Source organism: Sesamum indicum, linkage group LG11, assembly GCF_026168435.1.
Source record: "Sesamum indicum cultivar Baizhima isolate 11 linkage group LG11, ASM2616843v1, whole genome shotgun sequence".
Lineage (NCBI taxonomy): Eukaryota > Viridiplantae > Streptophyta > Magnoliopsida > Lamiales > Pedaliaceae > Sesamum > Sesamum indicum.
In genome coordinates this window covers 8,769,528-8,788,713 of record NC_142667.1, presented here as the reverse complement: position 1 = coordinate 8,788,713, position 19,186 = coordinate 8,769,528, and the positions used below count along the sequence as shown (strand labels likewise).

The following is a 19,186-nucleotide window of genomic DNA, read 5'->3' as shown; positions in this document are numbered from 1 at the left end:
TTTCTAAACCTAACTAATATGCCAATTTCCCCTCAAGTGAAAAGAATTTAACGACAATGTGTTGGGCATGTGACTACCATTGTTAAAAAAAGTAGCCAAAAAGTGGATAATGATTAAGAATGTACTTTTTGTAAGTTATGCAAATAAAAATACTAATTCCATAATGAATGGAATAAAAAGTGAAACAAACTTATTTTATGGAATATCTTTTCTATATTAAATAGAACAAAAAATGTTCTGTTACGAACTTTAGAGACCCATGCTTCAACTTGCAAAGTTGCACTAACATAATATCATCTTTTTCAAGTATTTGATGCAATCGATGCAGATGAGTTGAAGAAAAATCGCACGGCACCCACTAGATTAGACAATATTTGCCTGCAATAAATGTTCAACACTAACAATGAAAATCATGCCACGTCAGTATAAGATAAGTTCATAATTGACATGGCAATAGAAGTACTCGGTGTATATAAGAATTTTCAAGGAAGGGGTTAGAGACGTTGCATAGAGAATTTCATGTCACCTGTCGATGAGAACACAAGTCGCCGTCTGTAAAATACCGAATGAGTGGACGATAACTATGTCGCGAAATGAAATAACAAAAGGGTGTTTGGACGAGCTTCTTTTAAGCTTTTTGCTAATGTCTTCTTTAGTTTAGAGCTTATGTTTCTAAACTGTTTAAATTGAATTAATTTAAGCTGAAATCTATAATCATTCCATCAAACTTTTATATCTTATTGGTAAAATTATAACTATTAAAGATGGTTTTTTCAAACACTACAACTTCATCTCTTTTCTAGTTTTTATCGTAATTTTTAAACGCTCTTGACTTTTACTACAACTTATTTCAAAGAATGGGTATGGCCAAGGCCACCCCACATGTTGAGAGGTTGAAGAAGAGACGGCATCTCTCCTTTTTGGGCTCTATCACGTGAGTTCTCACTACTGCGTAATAAATTCCCTCATGGAATCAGTTCTATCTCATGGTTTCACTTTTGTACTAGAAAAAGGAATTCTTCATCCATCTATGACTTGTGCTATTTGTGGACAATAAGAAAAGTTCCCTTCATGAAATTGTAGTTTAGATTCGATTGGGCATAGACGAGTAGTGTATTGTACGTATTATGTAATTGAAAAAAAATGATCAATCATGTGATAAGTATGATGATACTTGCAACAATGCAATCATCTTCAGTTCTTAGCAATCGGTCGTTAGCGATGCTCGGACATATTTACTAAGTCTAATGTTGTAATATGGGACAAAGGATGGCTAGTTTTAGTTATCATGGGAGGGTTTACCTTCATGTTTGCATTAGGCAATACTGGTAATTCCAAGATTTCTGTCTCTATCCCTTGTCAGAATCCCATGATCTCCTTCAATAATAAGGTTCAGCAACAGTCCATTCTATTATCAACTGACAATCATAATCTCCACAAAACAGTTATACAGAGCTGTCAAGTATTTTAGATTGAATATTGTCGTCACCCCATATGTCTAAATAGATACAAATTAAATCAGATGTTGTTTCATTTGTCTGATTTAGCATACCATATCACCAATCTTCTCCTTACATATTATATACATTTTCAGTTCAACTCCACATACCAAGCCATCACTAGTCCAGCCAGCTCATCTCTATCTATATATATACATCACCATCTCTCATGTAAAAGATCAGATAGCACATTACAAGAAACAAGGAGGCTATAAAACAGTACCCCCTCCCCCCACCCCACCACCCCCCAAGAAAGAAGAATCAATGAAGCCATGTTCATCTTTCACTCCATTAGCCCTCTTACTTCCCTTCTTGATCATGCTCAAGGCCATAGAAGGCCAGAACATGATCAACTCCACTTGCAAAACTTCCGTGATCAATGATCCGAACATCAACTATGACTTCTGCACAACATCCCTGCAAGCCGCCCCGGCAAGCAGGTGCGCTACCCTCCAAGGCCTCGGCACGATTTCCATCCGGCTGACACGTGACAACGTAACCGATACACGGTGTTTCATCAAACAGCTGATGAAAAACCAGACATGGGATCTGTATACGAGGCAGTGTTTGAGTGATTGCTTCGAGCTTTTCTCTGATGCTGTCTCTTCTGTAGAGGAGGCCATGAGATATTATAGTGCGAAGAGGTTCGATGATGCCAATGTGCAGATAAGTTCGGTCATGGATGCTGCCACGACGTGTGAAGATGGGTTTGAGGAGAAGGGAGGTGCCTTTTCGCCTTTGACTAAGAGAAACAACGACACGTTTCAGCTTTCAGCTGTGGTGCTTTCTGTTATGCATATGGTTCAGGCAGGATCAGGGTGATTAGTGTAATCATCCGGGTTTATGCATGTTCTGTTGCTGCAAGGTTTTAGGTGTCATATATTCTTTCTTTGTGGTCTGTAAATGGAATTGAATGACTTGTTTTGACATTCTTGATTTAATTAGTTGGTTAAGTATATGCATATGGATCAGTCTTGGTTGATTTGAAAGTTTGTGCAGCTGGAATTCTTCAGCTATTTGAGTGACTTGAAGTTGAGTACTTCCTTTCATCAGGGTTCAGGTGATCTTCAATGCCCCCAAGGCAAAAAAGTTTGCCAAGATGAGTTTACTTCTCTTGAGGTGAAACCTCAAGAAATCACTATGTACATGTTGAATCATGATCTGATTATCTAAAATCTAACAGAATTGTCTGATTGAACCTAGTCAGTATGTTTTTCACGTAAGTGATCTGTCCTCGATTTGTGGAAACAACATATGATCAAGTTTCAGCATCTATTAACACCATGGAGAGCGTAACTATTGCGTTCAAAACTGAACTCCAGAGAAGTATTCGACTATCATTTCTTGATTATTGCTGACATTTCAGTTTGTAGTGAAAGGTTCTACAAAAAACAAAGGAACAACAGCATCTTGTCAAAACAATACAAGTAGAGACTTACAATCAACTCCACTTAGGGACACCTATTATCAAAAAGGGTAAATTATTTGCCATCCTAGATCAAATTTCTGCGGCATCCCACAGACAAGCAAAGACTGGATACAATTTCTTGTTGCTGTAATGAGATGAAAACCCCAAAACAGTGAACCATTAGTATATTAGCTAGCCATAGGATGGTTGAAAATATATTCGATTGCAAGAGGGCAGGAATCAATTTTATCAGCTTCCTTGTCTGGAATTTCCAGCTTAAACTCTTCCTCGAGGGCCATTACAATCTCTACAGTGTCTAAGCTATCCAAGCCCAGATCCTTCTGGAAATGAACGTCAGGAGTCACCTGCAGATATTAGAACGGAAGTTGGTGACGTTTCTGCTGCTAATTCCCAGAATGAAACATCAGAATGATGACCATAGAAAAGCACAATATCAAGCTTCTACAGAAAGATGTTAGTGTGTGAAAGAGACACCAAAGTTATGTAAACAGAGATGAATAATCAATATGATATCAACCAGATGAAAATAACAAAGGATCAACCATTACTACAATCATACAAAAGTTCTCTAGATGTTACTTCAAAGAATTCGTGGCTGAATTCTGAACTGGTAAAATATTAATACTCCACCTCAGGCTGTAGTTGTAGTACTTGTGCAACTGCATTAATACTATATGGCGTTCTGGCAGTTCGTACCTACCAAAGGTGTAGCACAACTTTTGGCTACACTGCAATATAAATATCTTCATTTAGGGGAAGAAGGTAAGTTCTGCTTCATTTCTTGATAATTTGTGATTCCAGCCAACTATTTCTTTGAGCAGTAATACTAACTTGACCACCTATCATAGACAACTATTTCTTTGAGCAGTAATACTAACTTGACCACCTATCATAGACCTGCCGAGTTTTACACGGAATCGTCCCAGCTCCTCTAAAGGTTTGTTTTCTTACATGGTTATGATCTGCAGGTGTTTTCTATCCACCCAATTCCATATCAACCACATCAGATAGCTTGGCACAAAAGATCAATGTGGGGCGAATTCATTAAACAGGTGAGACCATGTTGGCAAATTGAGCCGCGCATCTATGGACCAGGCAAACTTGAACCAGTTTCGACCTTATTCAATACTTTAGTTTAGAATGCATTCATATGTCCTCACATCCAATAATTCATTAATATTTATAACATGCAGAATCAAAATCATATTTCTACAATAATGCCAGAAAAAGCAATTATTCTAACACACTGTAGTACTGTATAAAAATGCTTAAGAACGTGAGTACAATTTTTTTCCTGCATGTAACTTACATTCAGTAAAGCTTGCACACTTTATAATTAACTACTAACTTTTCTAAGGTTGCATTTGAATGAAGGGATTCGAATTCGAGGAAAGTATGGCTAAAATTTCAAATGGCCCAAATAATAATGGAGAAAATACCACAAAATGGGTGCTTAAGAATTTAAACTATATATGTAACTTCAAATTAGACAAACAAGCCCAATTGATTAGTTAATTTGAAATGCATCCTCCTTCAAGACAAGTGAAGGATGTGAATTTTTACATTAGTGACAGGTTCTCTTTAAACTTATGAAATGCACAAAAAACAATAGAGCAATCAGATTATTTTTCTTGTCTTTAAACCAGAAAGCAAAGTTATAAACATCAGAAGTGCATATATATGACAGACTAATAATACCAAGGTCACATCTCCACATCCAGTGAGATAAGATGATCTTCAGATAAATGAAAAGCTGTGCAGCAGCCTTTCTCTTTTCATAAACAGTCCTAAGTGTCTTTGTTTTCTTCCCTTCTTCTTTTCATTGGAAATAGTGGGATAAAATAAGGGGAAGAAGAATTGCTTTTGCTAGCAAGTATACATTCTAATCCATGCTTTAGTAAAAGAAATTATGTCACTCATACTGCATTCCCATACAAAAATCAAGAGAATTTGATGCATAGACTTCCATAGTTACCAATTACAGGCCAAAAAAACAAGAAAGTCATTTGTCCAATCTCTTTCTAGTTTCAACACCCCCATTATCCCTGGTATCCAAGCATAAAGCCTCAGTGCCAACTGCCAACAGCATTCCTCAAGACAACTTTAAAAACTAACAGGACCATTGCTCCCTTTCAATGTACACAGATAACATTAAAATTTATGGAACAAGATTTACAAAATCCAATCGTACAACAACCTTTCAGAAAACCTTAAGAGCTAATATAAGTCAAGCACTCAACTATTCCAAGTAAGTACAATATACAAAATTCTAATTGAATTTGTCCCTGCACTTAATATCTGCATCTACTTACACCTCTAAATTGAGGGAAGAGACAGTCCCAGGATTATTTAGATAATTTCAGACCTTTTCAACCCTCAATCAAATCTCACAAAAACAGAATCACAATTTCATGGACAAAAATCAAGAAACATTTGCATAGAAGATCGAAATCAGTATCCAAATACATAACATAAGGGAAATAAACTTCAAAACAAGTGGGAGGCCAGAAACAAAGAGAGTAAACCTTAGAAGGATCGACTTTGGGAAAGCTCTTAACAACGTCGAGAACTCGGTCGACTACTTCCTTCTTGTCGAGATGATCGTCGCCGTGCGACGACATCGATCGGACCGCCGTCAGTCGGGATCCGTTCAGGGACAAGGACTGGGATATAGGTACCCGAACGTGGCGCAGTATAGCGGATCTCAACGCCGACGCCATTTTCCCTCCAGATTATCTGAGAAATGCTCAATGCGAATGTCTAAAGCTCCTCTCTCTCTCACCCTCTCTCTCTCTCTCTTGATATTCAGTGTTGGGAGTGGGGGCACCGAATTACAGTGAGGTTTGAGGATTTTCTGGGTATTTCACGCGAGAGGGTTTCAGGACCGGCAGCTGATACCGGGTCGCCGCTTTCCATATTCTAAACCCGGTTCTTCTATGCCCGGGAAAGTAAATGCTAATCAATTATCTGCCAACGACTGACCACTCAAATAGAGATAAATATATTTTTGGTTCTTAAATATAGTTATTATTGTGATTTTAGTTTTCAAATAATTTATGATCGTAATTTTCATTCTCAAAATTTGATTTTTTTGGCACTTTTGATCGTTCCATTATCTTTTTTTGTTAAGCTTAACGGAAATTTCATTTCAAGTGTATTGTTCTCACATTTCGTGGTATTTTTCAAATAGTAATTCAATGCATCTATTTTTTTATTTTCTATTTTCTAAAATTTATTGCTTAAATTTACTCTTTTTATTTATTCACTTTTGAAATTTGAAGAAAAATAAAAAAAAATAGATGCATTGGATTACAATTTAAAAAATTCCGCGAAATGTGAGAAAAATACACTTGAAATGAAATTTTCATTAAGTTTAACTAAAAAGATAATGGAATGACCAAAAGTACCAAAATTCTCTTTACGTTCGACTTAATTTCTTAATTAATATAATTTGCTTCTAAATATTATAATGAACTATAATTTACTCCATTCAAATTTTATTATATTCAAATTTCATCCTATAATTTATTATAATAAAATTTAAATTTACTTAATAATTATCAATTAGTCTCTAAATTATTCATAAAATCCTATAGACGTCACAACTTGGTAAGAACGCAACGGAAGCATGAAAATAAGCATATTTAAATTTTAAACAAAAAAGGAACTAGTCCCTTAATCCCAGGCATTTAGCACTCAACAAGCATAAAACAAGCTTGAAATACAATAAGTGGCTATTGTAACAAAGAGTGATGGAAATGTAATCATAAAATAGACATCTTATGTACTTGTTGTATGTATATATGTATAGTTGCATGTCAAGTCAGGAATAGATACAATGTGTGTCCCCACAGTACAATACCTACTAGTACCACAAGTACTCAAGCAATAACTCCCTCATCCTTACAACCTCATATATATATATCACATATAAATACATATATATATTGAATCTAGGGCTATATATATCCTATTGGGCTTAATTCAAAAATAAATTAAACTCATAGGCTTGACCTCCATAGAATTAATTCAATCAATTCTTGAAAGCCCAAATGAAATTTACTTGATCTTATCAAATAAATTATAGCCCATAGCCCAATTAATTAATCCATCAAATAATTGATTCTAACCCGATTTTTTTAATCTCATTAAATTATCAAGTCAAAACTCTAATTAATTGATCCTATTAATTCATTCATCCGGTTCAATAAAAATTGATCTAATCAAATTAATTAAAACTAATCCAAATTTAATTAATCTCATTGATTAAATGTTGAGCTTCCCATCACATAGGTTCTCCCATTTAAATGGTCACATCGTTTAATATCTCAAATTAATTTAAACTCTTTAAATTAATTCATGCCTGCTAGAATTAATTCAATATTAATTCTACTACTTTCTTGAGTGGTGTTTTGTGTGACTTTGTAGGTTCACTCCTAATTAGATTTATGTTTCTGCCAACACAAAATTTAATTGGTAAATATTTTTGCACTAGATTGATTAAATCATATCCAATTAATCAATTTTGATTAACATTACATCTGAAAGCACCTGTCACCATAGCTGGCCGTCTACCAACAGCCAATGGCACTAGAGAGTAGGAAAAAATAGCGTGAACCTTAAGGCTATCAAGTGCAATACAGGTATGGTATTTCCATTAGTTATCTCCTAATCTTAGTCTAGAACATGTAATTGGTCATCGATTTCTATCTTGGGCTAGACATTTATACTTAATATTCTGATTATGTTTCTCCGCTTGATCAATATAGAAAAATAATTTCCTATTTGATCACCCGTTGTGGCCACAGACGCCCAAAAGCACAACATACATCAGATGCATAGGATTGGTATTATCTCATGATTGGTGACGAATCCTCTCTTGGAATTTACTAAACTTCATACATGTTCTGACCGTACTAGAACAAGGCTTATAATAGCCACATCAGAACGTGGTCATCTTTTACCAAGCTTTAAATACAATCGTTCTATATATGAGATTGCGTAGATCCTCAAGTCTGAGGACTAGACCCCGTACTATCGAAGCCGAGGAGTTCAAGTCATATCGATCAGCCTCATGACCTTCCATATGATGATTCCTTGCGAGTCAGTTCATTCGGCATGACAACGTTTGTCAACCACCCACTAAAATTTGCACAGACGTCATACGTCTATCACCTATAAAATGCGCTACCCATCATATGGATGGAATATTTAGTGCATGTCTCAATAGAACCCTCGATGCCCATTCTCGGAGCTCTCAACTTGGAACGTTTCAAATCCAACCCTTGGAAGTTGGTTTCAAGTTGCCATCAAATGCGCACTCCAACTTTATTGGCTGATTAGTGATCTGTGGGCTTTGTTGTAATGTATGAAAATTACATGAGTAAGAACAACAAAATAAAGCCAAATGAATACTTACTCTTATTCATTTAATTTAATATATCAAAAATGAAAATAAATACTTAAATAGATTACAAAATAGCCAATCTAATTGGCTTTATGATCATCTATTCTAACAAGAGAGGGAAATTTAATTATTCCTATCTACTGATATTTGACCAAACTATTACTTTTGTACATGCAAATTTGTGTGTAATGGAATAAATAATTATTGAAATTAAACTATGAAGGATGAAAATGATTTAAGTTACTTCTATTCGTCAAAATTCACCAAATTTAATAATATTAATAAAAAAATTAATAAAAATTCATATTTGCTTCCAATTAACTTATTATTGATTTATTATAGTCAGATAAATACTTTTAATTACTAAATTACTCTTATACATATTCACTCGTTAATGCACGCGAGGAAGTATATTTTTACCATTATGAGTGTATTTTAGTCACAAAAAGACTTGTTTGACTTGTAATAAGTCAATTGAGGCATATATCGATTTTCATTCAATTTTTAAGCTAATATCACTAAATTTAGTGAATTTTCACGAATAAAGGGACATATTTGACAGACGGGAATAAGCTTAAAAAATATTAGATATAATTTATTAAACTACGAAAAAAATTAAATATAATCATCCTCAAATTAAAATCAAACCAACTATTATGGATCAATTTCAATGGAAGACTTAGTTTAATTTAATTGTATAGGAAGAATCATTGTTTACAATTTTTGTCTCTCTTGTAAAAATGAATTAATGTATCTCCATTATCATTAGTTGACGCGCACAAACTCGCATACTATAACCCCTTCATTTCGAATACACGTACGCGCAAATCTACAAACTTCACCTCGTCGATTTCTCAGACAAATTCGCCGGTCATTTTCCGGCGAGATTCTGGTCTTCGTTGGGAAGAACTGCGCTCCATCCTAACTTGAAGATCCGATCCAGTTCGCACTTCAACCGGCTCGAATTTGAGTGATGGCTCCAGTTTCGGCTCTCGCGAAGTACAAATTAGTGTTTCTGGGAGATCAATCTGTTGGAAAAACGAGTATAATTACTCGATTCATGTACGATAAATTCGACAACACTTATCAGGTGTGCATCATTTTGCTGCGGAGTGGAGTTTATATGTACTGTTTCGAGTTTGAATTTCTTTATTAAAATGTTTAAGGTGTATGGATCTGATTTCTGGTATCTTTGATTAGTTTGTAGTTTGTACTTGTCTTAGTTTTAAGTGCTTTTGGTCTGTATTAGCTGATTATTTTACTTTCTAGCACTGATGAGCTCGATTTCATTCTACAACTAAGTTTCGGAGTTTTTGCTTTTGTCACATATATGCTAAAGAGAATTCTTGACTCAAGCTAATTGATGATGGACACTAGGATTCCTACGCTGCAATAATAGTCTTAAGATGTCTTGTTGTCTCTAAGTGGTGGTGATCTTATGCTTTGTTGGTTTGTATTGTTGCCTCTCTGTGACTCGTTAGGATATCACTAAAGGAAGTTTGTGAATCAGGCTGAACTCCGATTTGGGATTTTTTGGTTCAATGATAAGGAGTTTAAGAATGGATTTAATGTTCTTATGATGGAACGAGATAAAATTGCACGACAGTGGAAATAAAACTCACATCTTATTCTTGTTTCCTTATATTTTGCTGTTCAGGCTACTATTGGTATTGATTTCCTCTCGAAGACTATGTATCTTGAAGATCGGACTGTACGATTGCAGTTGTGGTAAGATACGATTCTTAACAGAAATTCTTTGTCAACTATATTTATACTTTGCACTGTTGATGAGATATGATTTCTATATGGATCCTTTGGATCTCCCCTTTCTTAGTTGAGAATAATTCACCAGAAACAATGAGTGGGTACCACCCTTATATTTTCTTTTCTGCACATGCTGACATATATTAGCGGCTGTCGTTGGTTGACAGAAATAGTTTTTTTATGTGGTCTACAAATCCAGGCGTAGTATTGTCTGTTGTTTGATGCATTCAGCACCAGATATGACTACTCAATCTGATACTGTAACATTATGGTCTCCTAACAAGATCACAGTCGGCATGAAGTTGCTTCTCTTCCTAAGTTCTGGATGTTCCTGTTCACCCTTTACCAATTTCTCAAAAATATTGCCTATCCTTCTGAGTTGTTATCCTTCTGAAGGAATTATCTTACTTGGATATTCAGGGATACTGCTGGACAAGAAAGATTTAGGAGTCTCATCCCAAGCTATATAAGGGACTCCTCCGTTGCAGTCATAGTATATGATGTTGCAAGTATGTGGTTCCCTCTTCTTAATATAATTCAAGTTTACTTAGTATTTTGACAAGTGTTGTTCAAGTCGTGCCAGATGTATTTTTAACTTCCATGTTTGGATTCTTTTACATCTTTGCTGAATTGACTTATTTAATATAGCATAAACTTTTGTCATTAATGATATTTTACTGGCTATTAGGCAGACAATCCTTTCTTAATACTTCAAAATGGATTGAGGAAGTTCGTACTGAGAGAGGCAGTGATGTTATTATTGTGCTAGTTGGCAACAAAACAGACCTTGTGGATAAGAGGTACAAATTTTCTCTCCTTTCTAAGCCCCCTCTTTTATCTATTTTTGGTTTTTCCTTTAATAAAATATCACAATTGAAGAGTCAACTACCTGAAATCTTTTGCTTTTTTTTTTTTCTTTAATTTTTTATTTTATAATTTCACTCTTGGTTGAGGTTCCAGTTCCACACTTTCAGTTGTATAACAGAGTAGAAAAGCTATTAGATGAACCCAACCAAATTGGATATGATTGCATAAAGTATATTGATAGATGTGCTAGTTTTTCAATTAAAAGTTGCAGGACATGCTTGTTCTTGAATTTTAGATAATATTGAAATGATTCATATATCTATTGACAAGTTTGTAACCATGGTATCTTAGTCCTTTCCAGAAATTATAAATGAGTTCTTCCTCTCTATCTCTCTATCTCTCTATCTCCCTCTCTCTCTCTAAAAGGCTGATACCGTATTCATTTGGTACAAGTACACTGTTTGGAGTCTGGACTTAAGGTGTCAACAAATTGTTGTGGTTAATATACTAAACTTGCTGCACAGATTTCTTTGGGGTTCTGACATGATGTTCAGTCCTTGAGATGCAAATTATAGGAACGTAGAGTCGCCTGAAATGTAGCAAATACTGAATTCATTTTTCTCGTTGGGCTTTGATTGTGTCATAGCTGTATAATTCGAAACTAGGTTTATCGTTGGATGAACTGCATTCTTTTTTGGTTCAAAGAAAGTGAAATTGGTACTAAGGTGAAGCTTCTGCTTTATGATGTTAGGAAATTTTTTACCAAGGTTATAAATGGACACTGTGGGTCTGACGTTAGTGATTTGGATGTGGTACACTCAAAATGATTCATGTGTTATAAATATAAATCATTCTTTCACATCTGTGATATTTAACTTTCCATCTCATCCTTTCATCCATTCCTATACAACGTTAAGGCACTAGGGAGAGCCTGCTGAACTTTTTGTACTATTATGTAAAGACAGTAGTCTGTTTTAGGGAGAAGTTAAAAGGGGGAAGTTGGAAAGGTTGAAAATAGTCTGCTGGAAAGTGTTCATCTCATGTGACTCGTCACCTCTTTCTCAGCTTAGATCTTAGGTCATGATTATATTCATCTTTTACCAATCTTTTCCAGTGCATGAACCATTGCTGTTGTAATGCCTGAGCAGTAGTTTATAACATTAGGCATGTAGTGGATATGACATGGGAGTGCGGACATGTTAATTTATAAGATTGTGATTTTGGTCTCATACTTATAACATCTTCTACATATGCAGGCAAGTTTCTATAGAGGAAGGAGAGGCCAAAGCTCGTGACCTTAATGTCATGTTCATTGAAACTAGTGCCAAGGCTGGCTTCAATATAAAGGTAACAACTGCTAACAGTTTGTCTCTAATATTCAATTTGTTAAATTTACACTTTCCCTGACTCTTAATATCTGTCATCTAATGAATGAACGAACCTAGCACATCATCCTTAGTTGTTGTCTCATTCTACTGTATTTCACCTGGGGTTTGATGTTATTAGTCTAATCCCTTAAATTAAACGATTAACAGCTTCTACAGGCCTCTGGTGCTAAATCCTGTGTTATTTCAGGCACTATTCAGGAAGATTGCTGCTGCCCTGCCTGGAATGGAAACTCTATCATCAACTAAGCAAGAGGATATGGTCGATGTAAACCTCAAGTCGAGCAACACAAATGCATCTCAATCACAACAGCAGTCGGGAGGGTGCGCCTGCTGATAACGTGAATGAAATCCCCTCATTTTGTGCTTTATCATATTTCGATTGGACCATAGATGCATCTGTAAAGTTCTCCCTTGTCATCAATAGCGTTGAATTTTGGTTGTGATTGTATTCCAAGAAAGGATACATTAGATTGTCATTTGTAGCTGTAACTGTATTCTCTTTGTCATTGCATATCTGTATCATTTTATCGGCCTTATAGTTACTGAGACAATAGATAGTTTTCTTTCTTTCTTTTGAGACCATAAGATAGTTTTTCCTTTTAGTTTTTTTTTCCCTCTATTTTTATTTCTTCATATCCCTACCATGTGTGTATATTAGCTGTAAGCTTCACTGTAAAATTTTCAACAAGGGCCAGCAATGGAGTATTATATTGATTAGTAGGGAGGGGTTTTCAGTCTATTTATACTGGAGAGGGGTTTAGCCCTTTTTGAAAAATATAAGGGGTGAAATTAAAATTTGGGCATTTATTTGTTTAGCATTTCATCTTATCTAATTTTTACTTAAACATCACCACTCAAGCGAGGAGGTGTATTTTCAACATTGTAAGTATACTTTGATACGAAAGATTTATTTGACCTGCAATAGGTCAATAAATATAATTTTTTGTTTAATTTTTTTGCTAACATCAACACATTTAGTAAATTTTGATTAATAGAACGGTCTATTTATCAGATAAAAATAATATTAGGAATACTAAATATAATTTCTCAAATAATAAGAAATTTATGTATAATTACTCTGTGTGTCGGTGTAATTATCCCCAAAAAAATAAGATGAGATAGAAATATTATCTGCATCACGAGTCGAGTGGAGGAACTTCAATAAATATTGAGGCTTTTGTTTGCATAATCGCCTGCCAATGTCATGTCTCAACAAGAGTCCTGTGAATGTGTATCAATTTTACTTTAAATCTGTATCACTTCTCATACTCTTTAATATATATACTTTCAAGTATTAAATATGAAATTATATAAAGCAAAAATGAATCAAGTTATGTAAGCATAAAATTAAAATGTATAAATGAGAGAAGAAGAAATATGCAATTAGTTTCGAGGAGAGAAAATAAAAATATTATAGGATAATTACATTCCCGACCTTTGATGTCATTTATTGAATAAGTCTATTCGTTAGTCAAAATTTACCAAATTTACTGATATTAACAAAAAAATTGAATGAAAATTGATCATTATCATCGATTAACTTATTACTGACTCATTGCAGGTCAAATAAATTATTTTTTGATCAGATTACCCTTATAATGGTAAAGATATACCTTCGCACGCACATTAACGAGTGAAGACATACGTGGGTAATTTAATTATTTAATAAATATTTTTTTTCCTTTCTCCTACTTCAAATATTCTCTTTAAATATTATTTAATTTATAACTCATATAACAAAAAGAATTAGTAAACAATATTTAGGAGTGTTCGCGACAATTTTGAGAAAGCATTTTTCAACTTCTAACTCAAAAAATATACTCATGAAGCATTCGGTATGCCAATTTCTATTTCTCAAACTGTTGAGAATACACTTTTAAAGTAATTCGAATACCACATTGAGGTCTGCTTGCAGCTGTTTTGATTTTTTTAATAAATAAATTAAAAATAGAAAATGAGAATAATATTTAGTCAGAACATTACACATGGCTTCATGGAATTGACGACCCATCATGGCCATCCAAACTTCCTACGATACGATAAATACATACTGCATACTTGATTTCTCTCTCCGTATATGTATACAAATTTTGCGAGCGACCAATGTATCTATCTGTGAGTCTTTTTAACTGCCTTTTTCACCGGAGAGCAAAAATTCTAAAACCCAAACTCCCCATTAAGGAACATACGTACGCACCCGCCATGCCAGGTATTTATCCTGTTTTCCGTATTTAAATACGTATATTTTCTTATGTATGTATAAGGTTCGTAGGTGCTTGTGCTTTTATGGTGTTGCTGTTCTTACATTCAGGTGTTTTCGGGTGATTCTTGAAGTGGGTAGCTTGATTTTCAGGTGATTCCTGTTTAAGTTGTGGTGGGTTCGCAAATTTATATACATTGATTTCTTGTAGTTAGGATTTGCGGCTGGATATCATCTACAGAATTAAAATTGTTTTGAATTGTTTAATTTAGGTTATGGGGTTTGGGTTGGGGTTGGGATTGGAATTGGGACAATGAAAGGATTTGGTTTGGTCAGAAAATTTGACTTTGTTTCAACTACAGCAATTTTAAGAAAACCTTTCTGTTCATCAGTGTCCTAAGTGTTCTGATCCACCGTAGAAAAGCTGCTGTAATATTCATTAAGAACATGGTAACGAACAGTTTTACAGTTGTTAACTCCGAAAAATAGACTAGTTTTGGTACACAGACATTGATTTTGCGGAAATCACTGGTAAGGGTAATGGGACAGAGAGTCGCTGGCAAAGATCGATGTTTCACATTGGGTTTAGGTATCACTTGTTTGATCATCACTTCATCAGCCTCTGAGAATTTGACAATGGTTTGAATCCAAGAATTTGAAGTGATTGGTTGTAGGCCTATAACATAAGCAGGACGAAACATTTTCCCCACAAGCTTGAGAAATCTAACAGTTCTGCAATGGTGAGGATTCGGTATGTGTTATTCTGTGAAGGCAGTGAAGATATGTCATGTTATGAAGTTTTCAGTTGCTTCATCTTTGTTGGAGTACTCTTTTATTGTTTCCTGGCTACGATATTGATAAGTGATCCATCAACAGATATATTGCTAGTTCATTTTAGTTTTCTTGATGGGGTTTACGTGCTGATTTTCTGATTCTCTAATATGTTTGTGTTCACGCACGATGATATCCGCACTCGCATTACACGAATATACCACGGTTCTGGCTTTCTGACTTCATTTGCCTGTTCTAAATTACGAACTATGATAATTCCGTGTATTCTTTTGAATAGGCTATGTAATGCGTTTGCGTTTGTGTCTGCATGACAGATAATCAAATTCCTGTTCCGGCAAGGGACGGGCCATCAACTCATCTCCGTACACTTTGGAAGCTTAAGCGCTTGCACTGGTGGCTATTGGTGGTTCTAAACGTATTTTTTCTTCTCGTCGGTCAAGCTGCCGCTGTCCTGTTGGGAAGGTTTTATTACGACAAAGGTGGAAACAGTACATGGATGGCCACTCTAGTCCAAACAGCTGCTTTCCCGATCCTTCTTGTTCCATATTCTTTTCTTCGTTCCTCAAACGACTCTCCAGGTTTATCAGCCCCATCTTCTGTTCTTGTTCTGTGCTCAATCTATTTCGTTGTTGGAGTCCTAATCGCCGGTGATAACATGCTATATTCTATTGGACTACTATACCTATCTGCCTCTACTTATTCTCTTATTTGTGCCACTCAGTTAGCCTTCAACGCAGTTTTCTCTTTCTTCATCAATCGCCAAAAGTTCACCCCTTTAATCCTCAATGCAGTTGTAATTCTTTCATTTTCCGCATCTCTGCTTGCTGTGAATGAGGACTCAGATAAACCTTCTGGGGTCTCCAACAGGAAGTATGTGATCGGAATTCTCACCGCCCTTGCAGCTTCTGCTCTGTACTCTCTTTTACTGTCCCTCATGCAGCTAACGTTCGAGAAAGTTCTGAAGAAGGAAACATTTTCCGTTGTTCTTGAAATGCAAATATATACGGCTTTTGTGGCTAGTTGTGTCACCAGTGTGGGCCTTTTTGCAAGCGGAGAATGGAGGACCATCCGGGGTGAAATGGACAGTTTCACCACCGGAAAAGTTTCTTACGTAATGACTCTCGTCTGGACAGCCGTGGCTTGGCAAGTTTGCTCTGTTGGTGTAGTAGGTTTGGTGTTTGTGGTGTCTTCTCTCTGCTCCAACGTCGTCAGTACCCTCTCGTTGGCTGTTACTCCTATTGCTTCTCTGATAGTCTTCCATGACAACATGAACGGTGTTAAGATAATCGCAATGTTGATAGCTTTCTGGGGTTTCGCGTCTTACATATTTCAGAATTATCTCGACGATCTCAAGGTAACGAAGAACCAAACTGCAGGTAACAACGAGGCTGCTAACGATCCTCATTGCTGATGGTTCTTGATTTTGCGGGCTCTAGATAACATCTCTGTCTTTGTAAGAAAAGCCTCATTAGTCACTCTGATTGGATACAGATTAAGCTAATTTCAGCAGCCAATGCTGAATCCTATATACACTGTGAATTCTTTGCAGTAGTCTTAGATCAATCAAGTGCAGAAATTTCTGGAGGAGTGTAATTCAATTTGAAGAGAAATCTCTCTCTCTCTCTCTCTCATCCTACTTCTCCCCTTGTGCTGAAAATCGTGGATGTGGGAGATGCGATTGGTCACCAGCCATAATGGAATTACATGTAAAACAACAAATTTTAGACGGGGTATTTGTAATTTTCAATTTAATGAAATATATTTATAATTATGGTAAATATCAGGAATTGTAGATATAATTTATATCTACCCGGTAGAAATATATATAACTTGAAATTTGATTAGAGACATTATTTGTTGTTTCGATTATTATTCTAAGGATCTTGGACAATTATTTTTTTTTATTTTTTTAAAATTTTATAAAATTTTGGAGCTCAAAAGGAATTTGACTGAATTATTTGGGGTAACAGGGATTAATTATGCTTGTTTGACATTCTTTTGCACCAAATTATTACCAAAAGTCCAAATAATTATACCTCTTGACTTGTGGTTATGAGTATTTATTTCTCTTCTTAAATTTGTTACATTTGACTTGGAAAAATTTGTTATTTTTTCTATAGGTTTTTTTAAAAATATATATATATATATATTTTATCATTTTAAAGAAAATTATTGTGATAATATGAGTTGATAATTATCCTCTTATTCTATACTATATTATATAATTATTAACTAGCACCCTCTCAGTATTTTGATCTTTATTTTTTTTTCTTCATTTTTGTTACCCACTAATTTATATATTTTTCCCACTACCTACAAATGGTAAAACTATCTTTTTAATTATTTATTTATTTTTAATATTTTTTTTCCTTTTATCCTACTTCAAATATTCTCTTTAAATATTATTTAATTTATAACTCATTAACAAGAAGAATTAGTAAACAATATTTAGGGAGTGTTTGCGACACTTTTGAAAAAATATTTTTTAACTTCTGACTCAAAAAATATACCTTTGAAGCATTTGGTATGCCAATTTTTGTTTCTTAAATTGTTGAGAAGAACACTTTTGAAGTGATCCGAACACTACTATGTGTATGTGTGAGTTTTTTTAACTACCTTTTTCACCCAAGAGCAAGAATTCTAAAACACAAACTCTCCAGTGATTTTTCACAGTAGAGTCTTTTATTTTCCAACAACCACTATGTGTATGTGTGAGTCTTTTTAACTACCTTTTTCACCCAAGAGCAAGAATTCTAAAACCCAAACTCCCCAGTGATTTTTCACAGCAGAGTCTTTTATTTTCCAACAACCACTATGTGTATGTGTGAGTCTTTTTAACTACCTTTTTCACCCAAGAGCAAGAATTCTAAAACCCAAACTCCCCAGTGATTTTTCACAGCAGAGTCTTTTATTTTCCAACAACCACTATGTGTATGTGTGAGTCTTTTTAACTACCTTTTTCACCCAAGAGCAAGAATTCTAAAACCCAAACTCCCCAGTGATTTTTCACAGCAGAGTCTTTTATTTTCCAACAACCACTATGTGTATGTGTGAGTTTTTTTAACTACCTTTTTCACCCAAGAGCAAGAATTCTAAAACCCAAACTCCCCAGTAATGAATCATATGCATGCACCCGCCATGTCAGGTATTTAACTACCTTTTGTAATTATTCACAAACTGTAATGTCACATTAAAAATAACTTAAAGAACGATATTTTTATTGGTCTTTACAATTAATCATACTTTGTAATATCTTAAACGTAGGACAAAATTAACATTATTATATGGAATATCACACAACATAATATATTAAATCAAACGATATATAATAAACGATAAAATTAATTATTATTCCATTGTTTATTCAATACAATTCCATTATATTTAATCCTATCACACGAACCAAACGAGGCGTAACAATATTGGATTGGGGTAGGGAGCAGCATCTGAGTTGGGGAATAGTGGGGATAGTTTATTAGTTCTTTTCCTTTGTTTTTCTTTTTTCTTTTCATAATCAATGGTGGCAGTAATTGTGGAATCAGTTCAAAGCTGCACTACAACATTTTCCTTTTTTCTTTTTTTTGTCTTTTATCTTTCTTTTTAAAGTTAAATTACAATTACATTCTTAAAGTTTAATATAATTACAAATATTCTTTGTTGTTTGAAAAATCACGAATACCCCATAAATGCAAAATAATTATGTGGCATCTGGATGATGAGGTGGAATTTATTACTTTACCCTTGCTGAATTTATAAAAAAAAATTGAGGGTGAGTACTGAGTATAATAAATAATCCATAAGGTATATTAGTTCACAAAATATTTTAGAAAATTTTGAAAAATATATAAAATTATAAATCATAATCTAAAATGACAACTTAGTCAATTCACTATAAAAATT

The 19,186-nt window shown here is 34.5% G+C and overlaps 4 protein-coding genes across 4 annotated transcripts; 3 read left to right on the top strand and 1 right to left on the bottom strand.

Moving 5' to 3' along the window:
• Positions 1-1,300: 1,300 nt before the first annotated feature.
• On the top strand, positions 1,301-2,488 carry LOC105173446 (putative invertase inhibitor). Its single transcript, XM_011095180.3, has one exon. The coding sequence runs from the start codon at positions 1,764-1,766 to the stop codon at positions 2,319-2,321; it is 558 nt and encodes a 185-aa protein (XP_011093482.1). The 5' UTR covers positions 1,301-1,763; the 3' UTR covers positions 2,322-2,488.
• A 323-nt stretch (positions 2,489-2,811) lies between these two features.
• On the bottom strand, positions 2,812-5,767 carry MTACP-1 (mitochondrial acyl carrier protein 1). Its single transcript, XM_011095179.3, has 2 exons — positions 5,454-5,767; positions 2,812-3,272 (listed from the first exon to the last, which is right to left on the bottom strand). The coding sequence occupies exons 1-2, from the start codon at positions 5,646-5,648 to the stop codon at positions 3,096-3,098; spliced, it is 372 nt and encodes a 123-aa protein (XP_011093481.1). The 5' UTR covers positions 5,649-5,767; the 3' UTR covers positions 2,812-3,095.
• Positions 5,768-9,097: 3,330 nt separating this feature from the next.
• RAB6A (Ras-related small GTP-binding family protein) lies at positions 9,098-12,865 on the top strand. Its single transcript, XM_011095178.3, has 6 exons — positions 9,098-9,425; positions 9,993-10,063; positions 10,520-10,608; positions 10,788-10,899; positions 12,163-12,253; positions 12,482-12,865. Exons 1-6 carry the CDS (start codon positions 9,309-9,311, stop codon positions 12,626-12,628), a joined length of 627 nt encoding a protein of 208 aa, XP_011093480.1. The 5' UTR covers positions 9,098-9,308; the 3' UTR covers positions 12,629-12,865.
• A 1,452-nt stretch (positions 12,866-14,317) lies between these two features.
• On the top strand, positions 14,318-17,064 carry LOC105173443 (putative purine permease 11). The gene is made up of 2 exons (XM_011095177.3): positions 14,318-14,503; positions 15,601-17,064. The coding sequence occupies exons 1-2, from the start codon at positions 14,398-14,400 to the stop codon at positions 16,695-16,697; spliced, it is 1,203 nt and encodes a 400-aa protein (XP_011093479.1). The 5' UTR covers positions 14,318-14,397; the 3' UTR covers positions 16,698-17,064.
• The last annotated feature ends 2,122 nt before the right edge of the window (positions 17,065-19,186 follow it).

Coding starts and splice junctions, on each gene's coding strand:
- LOC105173446 (XM_011095180.3), top strand. CDS start 1,764: ATGAAGCCATGTTCATCTTTCACTCCATTAGCCCTCTTACTTCCCTTC.
- MTACP-1 (XM_011095179.3), bottom strand. CDS start 5,648: ATGGCGTCGGCGTTGAGATCCGCTATACTGCGCCACGTTCGGGTACCT. Junction 3,273..5,453: donor CCAAAGTCGATCCTTCTAAG/GTTTACTCTCTT, acceptor TAATATCTGCAG/GTGACTCCTGACGTTCATTT.
- RAB6A (XM_011095178.3), top strand. CDS start 9,309: ATGGCTCCAGTTTCGGCTCTCGCGAAGTACAAATTAGTGTTTCTGGGA. Junction 10,609..10,787: donor CATAGTATATGATGTTGCAA/GTATGTGGTTCC, acceptor ACTGGCTATTAG/GCAGACAATCCTTTCTTAAT. Junction 12,254..12,481: donor AGGCTGGCTTCAATATAAAG/GTAACAACTGCT, acceptor GTGTTATTTCAG/GCACTATTCAGGAAGATTGC.
- LOC105173443 (XM_011095177.3), top strand. CDS start 14,398: ATGTATCTATCTGTGAGTCTTTTTAACTGCCTTTTTCACCGGAGAGCA. Junction 14,504..15,600: donor GTACGCACCCGCCATGCCAG/GTATTTATCCTG, acceptor TCTGCATGACAG/ATAATCAAATTCCTGTTCCG.